Raw genomic sequence first — 12472 nt, 5'->3', positions numbered from 1 at the left:
TATTCCTAAGGAGCATCAGGCGCAATGTCTTAATGAGTTCCGCCCAATCAGCCTTTGCAATTTTTCCTATAAGGTAATTTCAAAGACTTTAGCTAATCATTTGAAGCCTTTTCTTAATGTTGTAATTTCGCCTCTTCAAAACGCTTTTGTTCCTCAGAGAAGCATCTAAGACAACATTTTGTGGTTCATGAGGCATTTCACAGATTGAAATCTAGGAAGAGAGGCCAAATTAGGGCTATGGCTCTCAAACTTGATATCCATAAGGCTTATGACAGTGTTTCCTGGGAGTTTTTGGTGGCTGTGATGAGACGTATGGAATTTATTGAGAAGTGGTTTTCATGGATTTATTCATGCATTTCTTCGGTAAAATATTCTATTATCATAAATGGCATTTTATCTCCTTCTTTTGTTCCAGCTAAAGGTATCAGGCAAGGGGACCCATTGTCCCCCTATCTGTTTCTTATGATCTCTGATGTGTTGCCGCACATGTTGAATCAGGCGGTGCAACGAAATCAGATAAAGGGGTATAAGATTAATTGCCATTGCCCGACGCTTACCCATTTGTTATTCACTAATGATACCGTATTGTTTGGGTGAGCCACATTGGAGGAAGCTCGGTGGATTAAAGAAGTGCTTGGAAGAATATAGTGCTGCCTCAGGCCAACGTATAAATAGAAGTAATCAGATTTATTCTTTAGCAAGAACACTACTAGGTCCCAGTCAAAGCCGAAGAAAATAGTTCTCAAAATGAGAGATTGGTTGTATTTTTCATTCCTCTATATCTGCTGCTGTTACAAGGAATAAATAGAAAAAATTTGAATAACAAATTCAGACCTATTCTAAAGGCAATAGGGGCTTTATTTCAGCTAACAAATGCTGAAAAATCTCAACAACGTTTGACCAATTATTGAGCAGTAATTAACTAAGTAACTATAGCAGCAAAATAACAAAGACTTCAGTCAAAATATTTTCTGTTTTTAACAGGTACTCTGGAACTTCTTCGTGGTCTATCATTGCTTTCCCCTTTTGAAGGAACCTTGTCCTCAAGGTTCAAAGTTGGATAACGTACACGTAATCCATTGGTGCTTTCCCAAGTAGCATCTTCCTTAGGCAAGTCCTTCCATTGAACCAAGCTTTCATGATTAATTGTGGAACCTGTTTGAATCATCCTTGTGTCCAGCACCTGTGCAGGTTCTAATAAAACATCACCATCAGCAGAAAATGGAGGCAAATCTGTAGACACAGGGACAACATCTCCAATATGCTTTTTGAGGAGAGAAACATGAAAAACCGGGTGAATTTTGGAACCTTCTGGGAGCTGCAATTTGTAAGCTAATTTGCCAATTCGTTCTTCAATCAAGTAGGGCCCAAAGAAACGACTTGCTAATTTCTGTGAAGCTCTGCGATAGACTGAATGTTGACGGTACGGCTGGAGTTTAAGATAAACAAGATCCCCCACTTGAAACTCGACATCTCGACGCTTTAAATCAGCCATCTGTTTCATTTTATTAGCAGCACGGGAAAGGTGAGTTTTCAATTCAATCAAGATCTCATCTCGTGATGCTAGCATCTGATCCACCTCATGAAATAAAGATTGGCCAGCTTCATAATGTGGTATTGCAGGTGGTAGTCGACCATACAAAGCTAGGAAGGGTGACATACCAATTGAAATATGGAAAGAAGTATTGTACCAGTACTCCGCCCAAGGCAAAAACAAACTCCAACGCCGAGGTTGCTGGGATGCAAAGCAACGAAGGTATTGTTCCAGACAACGATTAGTTACCTCAGATTGGCCATCTGTTTCTGGATGGTATGAAGAACTCATATTCAATTGTGTACCCGAAAGCTTGAAAAATTCCCGCCAGAAATTGCTCATAAAAATGGGATCTCGATCGCTGATTATTGAACGAGGCATCCCATGGTATTTGACAACCCCTTCCACAAACTTATCAGCAATAATTTTAGCAGAATATGGGTGAGATAAGGGCAGGAAGTGGGCGATTTCATCGAGCCTATCAATGACCACCAGAATTGAATTTTTACCATGAGAAGTAGGCAGACCATCGATAAAATCCATTGCTATATCATCCCAGACCTGATGAGGAATTGGCAGTGGTTGTAAAAGTCCCGCCGGCGAAGAAGTGACTGTTTTGTTTTTCTGACAAACGGTACATGCAGCTATGTACTCTTGAATCTGCTTTCTCATCGAAGGCCAATAAAATTGTGGGGCGACTCTTTTATATGTTCGCAAGACGCCTGAATGCCCTCCATTAGGGGAATCATGAAATTCCTGCAGAATCTTGAGAGTTAAATCAGACTTAGGAGGTACCACAACCCGATTTTTATAAAGAATCAAGCCATTACGCCAAGAGTAAGGAGCTCCTGGGTTCTCCGAAGCTAAACTGCCCAGCTTGATCATGTAGAGATGAGAAGAAATAGCTGCTCTAATCTGATCCCATAGTGAAGAATGAGGGATGAAAAGAGCGTTGAGGCTTGGGCTGCCACTAACTCTGGATAAGGCATCAGCGACTGTATTCTCCTTTCCAGGTTTGTATATGATCTCATAGTCAAATCCCAGTAATTTGGAGACCCATTTTTGCTGTTCAGGTGTAATGACTCTCTGTTCCACCATGTACTTCAAGCTGCGCTGATCAGTTTGGATATAAAACTTTCGGCCAAGCAAATAAGAGCGCCATGTTCGAATAGCTTGCAGTATTGCTAACATCTCCTTAGCGTATGTGGACTAAGACTGTTTTGAAAACCCCAGAGCACGGCTCATGAAAGCAATGGGCCGATCATGTTGTGATAATACAGCTCCGATGCCGTTGTTGGAAGCATCAGTGGTGATGACAAAAGGGGCATCAAAATTCGGCATTGCAAGTATTGGTGTGGAGGCCATGGCTTTTTTCAGTGCAGTAAAGGAATCATCTGCTTCCGAATTCCAGAGAAATTGACCCTTCTTCAAAAGATTGGTTAGTGGCCGAGCAATGGTTCCATAATCACGAACAAATTTCCTGTAATATCCTGTCAAGCCCAAAAATCCATGCAAATCAGATACATTAGTGGGTTTAGGCCAATCAATCATAACCTGTATCTTCCTCTGATCCACCTGAACACCATTACAAGAGACGATGTGTCCCAAATATTCTATCTGCTGCTGTCCAAAAGCACACTTGCTGAGTTTGATATAAAATTGATGTTGCCGCAATAATTCAAAAGCAGTGCGTACATGTTGCAGGTGTAATTCCCAAGTGGGGCTATAAATCAACACATCATCAAAAAAGACTAACACAAATTTTTGCAAGTGAGGACGAAAAATTGTGTTCATAAGCGCTTGGAAAGTGGAGGGAGCATTACACAAGCCGAAAGGCATTACCAAGTACTCGTAGTGACCATTGTGAGTACAGAAAGCGGTCTTGTGAATGTCAGCATGGTGGACTCGAACTTGATGGAATCCAGCAATAAAGTCTAGTTTTGTAAAGTAAGCTGCTCCATACAACTCATCCAGCATGTCGTCAACTATAGGGATGGGAAATCTGTCTCGTATGGTCACCTCATTAAGAGCCCGGTAGTCTGTACAGAATCGCCAAGTCCCATCTTTCTTATGGACAAGTAATACAGGTGAAGAGAAAGGACTGGTACTTGCCTGAATAAATCCCGATTTCAACATGTCATGAACCTGCTTCTCAATTTTTGCCTTTTGGAAGTGAGCATATCTGTATGGCCGAACATTAATAGGATTAGTGCCTTCCTTGAGGTTGATTTCACGTTCTGGAGGAAGCTGACTTGGCTTTTGATAAATATCTGGAAACTGATCCAATAAGAGTTTCATCTCAGGATGAATTCCTTCGGGAAAGACAGTCGAAGTGGTTTCCGCGCAAATGGCAAAGAGTGAATTATTGTGTTTCAAATCTTTGGCCATTGCTTTCAAAGAAGAAGCTTTAATTGGCTGACCCTTAATTCCCTGTAGATGGTGCTGCTCCCCTTTCCATAGAAAATCCATCGTCAGTTTGTCCCAATTGCACTGAACTGTACCCAGTTTTCTCAACCATTGAACTCCCAGAACCACATCCAAACCTATAATCGGCAAGGAATAGAACGTGATGGTGAAGGGAATTCCCTGTAAAAGAGCAGGGGTATTCCTGAATTTGCCGTTGCACTGCAGAGGATCCCCGTTGGCCACCTTCACGTTGAATGGTGAAGTCGGCTCAACTGGTAATTTTAATATTCCTGCTATTCTCTCGTTGATGAAATTGTGGGTGGACCCACTGTCAATTAGACAAATTAATTCCATCGGATTGATTCGTATATTAACCCTCATTGTACCAGCCGACGACCATCCAGTGAGAGCATGAAGCGAAATCTCTGGTTCACTATCATCATCCTCCTCTTCAATTCCAATTCCGCCATCAAGAAGAAGAAGCTGCGGTTTGGAGCACCTGTGTCCAGGAACAAATCGCTCATCACAGTTAAAACATAGTCCCTTAGCCCGACGATTCTGCATCTCCTCCCAAGAGAGTCGCTTAATAGGCGTGCTCTGTTTTGTTTTAGTTGGAGAAGAAGAGCTCGGTTGATAAGATGGGCGAATTGCCTTCTTTTGTCGCAAAGAATTGCTCATCCTCATACGAGCTAGGCTGATTGCATCCTTAAGAGTCTGTGGCTTGAACATTCGAATACCCTCAGAGATTTCTGACTTGAGACCGCCCATAAAAGTCCCCACTAGTGCCTTTTGAGTCCAGCCCTTAACTCGGTTTCCCAGCCTTTCAAACTCCCTCTAATAATCACGTAGGGGTCCTGTTTGCCGGATTTTTGATAACAATTCGTCAAAATCCTCGCAATCAGTAGGCCCAAATCGTGACCACAGTTCTGCAGAAAAGATTTCCCATGTTACCGTTTTTCCCGCTTCTGTGTGAGTTCTGCGTAGCCACTGCCACCACTCGTTCGCTTCCCCCCGAAGGTGATAAGAAGCCAAGGACACTTTCTCTGATTCTGGCGTTCCTTGATACTCAAAGAATTGATCAACTCTGGTGAACCATTCGGTTGGATCATCTCCGGAATATTTCGGAAACTCCAGTTTCGCTAATTTAGTGGAGTACAAAGGTTTTCCCCCTTCTCTGGATTCATCTTGGCGAAAAGTGACCGACTAGCACGGTCGCTTTAATCGCTGGTCGCTTCTTTGCTAGAGAGAGTAAGTTCGGAGAATTTAGTGATGGCTGCTTTGATTTGCTGCAACTCATCGCTAATTCCTCGTTCCATTTTTGACAGGTTATCTTGGAGCTGGCCGAAGCCAACTTCCAAATTTTCGATTCGCTCCTTGTTGGTTGTCATAGGAGAAGAAGAGAAAAAGATAGTAGGATAAGATAGGCTCTGATACCACTGCTAGGTCCCAGTCAAAGCCGAAGAAAATAGTTCTCAAAATGAGAGATTGGTTATATTTTTCATTCCTCCATATCTGCTGCTGTTACAAGGAATAAATAGGAAAAATTTGAATAACAAATTCAGACCTATTCTAAAGGCAATAGGGGCTTTATTTCAGCTAATAAATGCTGAAAAATCTCAACAACATTTGACCAATTATTAAGTAGTAATTAACTAAGTAACTATAACAGCAAAATAACAAAGACTTCAGTCAAAATATTTTCTGTTTTTAACAGGTACTCTGGAACTTCTTCGTGGTCTATCAAACACCCTTCGTAAGATGAGACAAGATATATCTCATATGTTTCAAATCTCAAACTCGGGTGCTCCATCAAAATATTTGGGGCTTGCCGGTGAAATGGAGACGCTCCAAAGTGCAAGCGTTAAATTTCCTCAAGGAGAGAGTAGTGAGTAAACTCCAAGGTTGGAGGGGCAAACTGTTATCGCAAGCAGGCAAAGAGGTCCTTATTAAGGCTGTTGTGCAGGCAAGCCCCTTACATTTTGTCAGTGTTCAAACTCCCTCAAGGAATCCTCCAGCAAATTCAACAACTAGCTGCCAAATTTTGGTGGTGTCAATCATATGAAAAATCCAACATTCATTGGTTAAGCTGGAGTAATTTATCTTGGAGCAAATCTAAGGGTGATAAGGGATTTAGGGATTTAAATTTGTTTAATGTGGCATTATTAGCAAAACAAGCTTAGAGGCTTATCGCAAACCCTAATGCTTTCTGGGCTAAGGTCTTAAAGGGTCTGTATTTTCCCTCTTCTGACTTCCTTACGGTAGGAAGAAGTTATAATGCTTCATGGTGTTGGAAAAGCATTGTGGAAGGAAGAGCAGCTTTGCAACCTGGCATTAGATGGAACATCAAGGGACCCTCCTTTATTAATGTTTGGGGAGAAGCTTGGGTGCCAACATCACCTGAATTCATCATTTCTTCATGTCAGTCGAGAGATAATCCTGTTCCGTATGTAGCAGATCTGGTGGACAATAAGTCTAAGCAGTGGAATATTCGTTTATTATATTCTACGTTCTCTCTAGAGGAGTGTAAGGAGATTCTTAAAATCCCTTTAAGGGATCATCCAGTAGAGGCAAACAGGATTTGGCACTTTTCCAAATCAGGGGTAGTGTCGATTCGATCTGTGTATCATTATTTGAAGTAACAAAGGTCTAAGCGGGAATTACCCTCTGTGGCCAATTCTTCTGGGGGAAGTTTGAGATCTGGTTGGTCTAGTATTTGGAAGTTATCAATTGCTCCAAAAATTAAAATTTGCATTTGGAGAGCCTGCTGTAATTCTTTTGTTACGAGACTTAATTTATATAAAAGGAAATGTATAAGTTTTACTCAATGTCCGTTGTGTGACAATGCTGAAGAATCTCTTGAGCACTTGCTGTTCTTCTGTGCTCATGCTCAAGCAACTTGATTTGTTCCTCGAGCTGTTAACAGAGGAGCTAACTGAGTAGCAAGAATAGGTAGACTAAAATTGTTAAGTCCAGATTGATTGTATAATCTTCCTCCCTAGTTACCCTCACTGTTGCTGGAGGATATGTATAAACGTGCCTCCGTTTTTGAATGAAATATCCCTGCAAAGAGCGATGACTGTGTCTATTCATTGCCATAAGTGCATCTATGGAGCTTTAAATATCTGTCGTATGGTTAATTAAAGCTTCAGCAACCGCTATAAATGAAAATCAGAAACACAATAAAAAAGTTTTAAAATTTATGAAACATGTCTCAAAATATTAATAGGAAAAAAAAATCATCACATGAATCGTCATTATTATGCCAATATTTCAAATAGTTTTTATTTTAAAACAAATTTCAGGTTTATCTTATAAGATATCTATTTTATGACAAAAAATAATGTCCTTAATGAAAATATAATTAATTATTAATTTTTTTAATTTTAAAAAAAAAAATCTCTAATTGTATTGTCTGCCCCTTCATTATTTTTATCTTTATTTCAATATATACACTTTTATGTAAATTTCATTCATATCTTTTATATTATTTAATTTTTATTTTTAATGTTTTTATTTTAATCTTTATATTTTTGTCAATATTTTAGTTAATATTTATTTTTAAATTCTTAAAAATGAATTTCTAATTTTGCCCCTGATTTTGTTTAATTTGTGTAGAAAGGTAAAGGAGTAGAGGGTCAAAGTTTGATTGATTAGGTTCCTCTATTTGCTAGGGTTGCATAGATTTTTATTTGAAAATAAAAACTTGGATGGATTTGCTTGTTGTATGTGAAGAATGGATCATTATGAGAATAATTTATTTTTTTTAAATAATTTAATGATAAAAACGCATAAAATTAAAATGCTTAAAAATAGTTTTTTTTTTCTTCTTAAAAACTGTCATAAAACATGTCAATAAATTTGTAACCAAACAAAAACATTATCAATAAATTGATTCAGCCACCAGCAATTTATGACTCTTTGAAAATAATAACAATAATTAAGTTTTAATTTTAAATTAATTAAAATTAATTATAAAAATTTTTTCCTATTTAATTCTGTTTAATATTAATTTTACATCAATATTCAATTATCCCTTCACATTATTTTAAACCTTTCTTTTTTGACCTTTCACTTGTCTTATTATTAATTTATCACATTTTATTTGGAAATATTTGATTTCCTACATTGTATATGATTAAATTACCTTAAATGAGACTCACAATTGTGGTAAATATATTCTCAGATGTGATTATTTTTAATTTTATTTATTATCATATTAATAAATATTCATTTTAACATCTATATTTCTGTCATACTCAAATTATAAGTATTTTTATAAATTAAATATTTAATATTCACTTCCATATAATATAAATTTGTAAATCCACACTTGTGATTTAGATTGATTTTGATGACACACCTAATCCATGCTACAACTTCAATTTTAAGCATTGACCCAACCATAAGCTAAACAATATAATTTTTTGGTTATTCTTCTCTAATGGTTTGAAATTTATTTTATTTGCTTATAAGGCTAATTAAAAAAAATAAAAATAAAAACTCAACTTTGAGAATCTTTTCATTATATCATGAAATTTTAATTTTAATTTTATCAATTTGACACTTTAAATTTCATGTTTATTTTAAATTTTACTCTAATTAATTCACTATTAATGAATAATTTGATAATCTATACCAATTGAACACACTATTAAAAGCGTGCCCCCCTTATTGTCCCATCTAGAGCACTACATGAGACACATGTCATGATCCTAACAGGTGGATGATTTCATATTATGTAATTTCATAAATACATGAAAGAGACTAATTAATAAGCTTCTCTTTACATAAATTCATCATAAAGCCATAGTTTCATTTGGCTTTTATTTTGATTGGAAACTATAGTACATTAATGTCACCATACATAGGAGTTTTCAAATATGTATAGAGATGGTACATTGTTATTTAAATTTTAATTTATAATATAAAATTTTTAAAATTTTCATTTAATTAACATAAAATCTTTTTGTAAAATTTAATAACTAATTTTTATGTATTTATGTTAACGTGACGTTTATTAAATCAAAAAATTATATTTTTATTGATTGATAGTTGCAAGTAAATAAATTATAAATTATTAAAATGTTAGTATGTGTAACTTTAATTGTTATTACTATGGGTAGGCAGAGAATATAATTAATTTTTTTTTCTCAATCAGTATCAAATTAACAGAGTGATAAATATAATTTTAACATAATAAATATCTCATCAACAAAAATAATTTAAAAATTAACTATTAAATATCACAAATTCTATTATTTAAATTAAAAATTAAAATTAAAAATTTTGTATTATAAATTAAAATTTAAATATTTTACTATTATATACCCATTAGTTAAAATACTCTATCCTAAATTTTTATTAAAATTTAAATTTAAGTCAATAATTCAATTAACCCAAATAATAATAGTAATAAGAGTACTATAGTGTGTCCTGTGCTAATAGTGTATGAGTTGGATGCTATGGTATACTGTGATGGTCTTAACATATTTTATATCGCCTGGTCAGCGTACGTGTGTGTGAAATATATGAGTTAACATGCTTAATCAAAATTATCATAGTTTTGATTAAAGGTGTGTTCTGTTCATATCTCACATGTGTGTTAATCAATTCTTATCAAAAAATGAAAAAGTCTAAAAAATTATGATGTGTGAAATGAGTAATGTGGTGTACTGTGATGGTCTTAACATATCTCACATTACCTGATTAACGTGTATATATAAGATATATAAATTAATATAATTAATTAAAATTATCATAATTTTAATTAAAAATGCATCGTGTTCCTATTTTATATGTATACATTAATCAATTTCTATAAAAAAAAAAAAGTAATAAGAATACTAATAATAATAATAAAGGAGAGCATGATGTAAGGGTGAAGCCACTGCAAAGGTGTTGCCTAGAAAAATCCAATTTAGAAGAATATATATATATATATATATATATATATATATATATAGTCATAATTAAAATTTGGAAAAATCCCAAAGCCAGCAGCTAGCAAGTGAAGGTGTTGACTGTTGAACACTGACCCTTATCTTAATATTGTACCTAATGACAATGACATGTCCATATTTGATATTTATCTTCTCAGCTTTTCCACTTTCAAGGGCAATTCCTCTTCAACTAACTCATATTATCATGCTCACCTAAGATAATAATTTATAAATAAAAATATCAATTGGCAATTAATTACTGAAAATGACTTATTAAATAATAAGTTTCACTTAAATTAATAATCAAAGGATAATTTAATTTTAATTCAATTTAGTTTTAATTAAATCTAATAATTATTTTTTTAATTTTTAAATGAAGAAGATAATTTAAATCATTTAATTTTAATTTTTAGTTAGACGGTCAACATAATTAGGGATTTCTATAATTTTTTGGCACATGCATCTTTGGTAAAAAATTCATTGAATCAACCCAATAATAAAAAAACAAACATAAGTGGATGAAGCAACAACCGTTATAAATGATAAAATAAACCTTGCCGTAGGTAATCTTTACCTCATAATCTTTGACCTTCTAATTTGCATCATCTCCCCAACCCAACAAAAGATTATACCGCATTTTATTTTCTAAATTAATATTAATAATTAATAATTAATTAATTAATAATTCAAAATTTTTTTTCTCAAATAGAAATTGACCCAGTCAAGACTTTGTAGTTTACTGATTACTCCAAACGGCAGCCAATTTAGAAAAATAGATTATTTGTTTTTTTTTAAAAAAAGAAATTTATGGTCCGAAGCCTGCAAGGCTTGCGAGCAACTACAATGTGAAAGTAAACTGAATGTAATGGCAATTTCGTTAATAAAGCCAAAACTAAGGTCATTTAGTAATAACAAGGAAGACTACACTCCCTCCTAAAATATTCCTATATAAACTCCAAATCACAACTCTTTTCTCGTCAAGGTCTCCCACACAATCTAACACCTTTCTTTTCTCTTCAGACAAGAACCAATTACATGGCTTTTTCCTCTGAAAAACTAACACCCTCGCCTTTTCCTTCCACCGCTGAAACAGCCACTGTCCACCACGGCGGCTGCTCTTCATCTATCTCCGCCGTCCATCCAGACATTCTCCAAACGCATATCCTAACACTTCTCGACGGACCCTCCCTCGCCTCCTCCTCTTGTTCCTCCACGGAACTCAACTCCCTCGCTTCTCAAGATGATTTGTGGACCAACATTTGTCGCTCTACTTGGCCGTCCACCGAGATGCCGCGGTTGCGCCAAGTCATTTCTACTTTTCCCAACGGTCCTCGTTCCTTCTTCTCTGCCGCCTTTCCTCTCCTCACCATCGATCAAGCTTCCGCTACTTCTCTGGTTACTCCTCATCGTCCATCCGAACTGATCTCTGCCGTCGATATTTACCACCGGAATGAGCTCATTTTCAGTAGAGTTGTGGAGACAGAGACCGAGTCTGGGTGGTTCCGGTGCTCTCCTTTTAGAATCGACATGCTCGACCCCAAGGACACGTGTGCTACGCCTATACCGCATCCAGAAACACAGGACGCTTGCCGGGAGCTGGCGGAGGAATTGACGCTGAGCTGGATTTTGATCGACGCTACCGGACGGCGAGCCATGAACCTCTCAAGCCACAAGCCGGTTTCTGTGCAGAGACACTGGCTGAGCGGTGAGGTACACGCGCGGTTTGTATTGATTTTGGCCGGCGAGAAAGGATCATCAACGGAGTTTGTACAGTGTGGAATTGTGTTGACCTGTGGAGGAGGGACAGCGGGTGGAGGAATGCACGTGAGGGAAGTGAGCGTGCAGGTGGAGGACATGGATGGAATGTTTATGAACGGGAAGGACAGTTTGGGAATTTTAAACAGATCATTCGAGGGCAAGAAGGGAATTAAGGGAAGAAGTGAAGAAGAAGGAAGGAGAAGGTATGAAGGATTTTTGGAAATGAAAAGAGAAAGAAAAGAGAGAAAATTGAGAACTGAAGGCACTTTAGACACCTTATGTGTGGGTTTTGGTTTCTTGATTCTCGTCTGTCTTGGCTTTGTTTTCTTGAGATAAAATTAAAGCTTCAATATAGGAATAAAAAAGAATTGTAGTTACAATATACTTTATAAAATTGAAAATTTAAATTATTTGTTTTTTTTTAATAAATGATTTTTACAGGCAATTGAATATTTTTTAATTGGGTTAATTTGTTTTATTAATTTTGTATTATATTTAATACATATTCAATATAAATTGACTATATAAGCAACGGAAGAAAAACATAATTTGGAACTTTTATAAATGCATTTTTGGGTAAACGATACCGTGAAGAAATGGTGATTGAAAAATAAGGTTAAGAAGAATATCTTTTTTTTAAAAAAAGAATATAATTAGAATATTGGTGGTGGAAGGTTGGTGGAAGAGAGTACGCTATAATGTTCCATAAATAATGGGTCACTATGTCAAATAGGAGTAATTTTACTGTACATCCGTGATTCATGTTATAAATATGGAAAGTATTGCTGCCGTGAGTTTCTAAAGATTAATTTAGCTCATATGAGCTTATGACACA

General features: G+C 35.8%; 1 protein-coding gene across 1 annotated transcript; it reads left to right on the top strand.

Moving 5' to 3' along the window:
• Positions 1 to 10861: 10861 nt before the first annotated feature.
• Positions 10862 to 12047, top strand: LOC110647978 (probable F-box protein At2g36090). The gene has a single exon (XM_021802040.2). It carries the CDS (start codon positions 10915 to 10917, stop codon positions 11971 to 11973), a length of 1059 nt encoding a protein of 352 aa, XP_021657732.2. The 5' UTR covers positions 10862 to 10914; the 3' UTR covers positions 11974 to 12047.
• Positions 12048 to 12472: the final 425 nt, after the last annotated feature.

This window comes from Hevea brasiliensis, chromosome 3 (assembly GCF_030052815.1).
Source record: "Hevea brasiliensis isolate MT/VB/25A 57/8 chromosome 3, ASM3005281v1, whole genome shotgun sequence".
NCBI lineage: Eukaryota > Viridiplantae > Streptophyta > Magnoliopsida > Malpighiales > Euphorbiaceae > Hevea > Hevea brasiliensis.
This window is presented reverse-complemented; position numbering and strand designations above follow the sequence as displayed.

Coding starts and splice junctions, on each gene's coding strand:
- LOC110647978 (XM_021802040.2), top strand. CDS start 10,915: ATGGCTTTTTCCTCTGAAAAACTAACACCCTCGCCTTTTCCTTCCACC.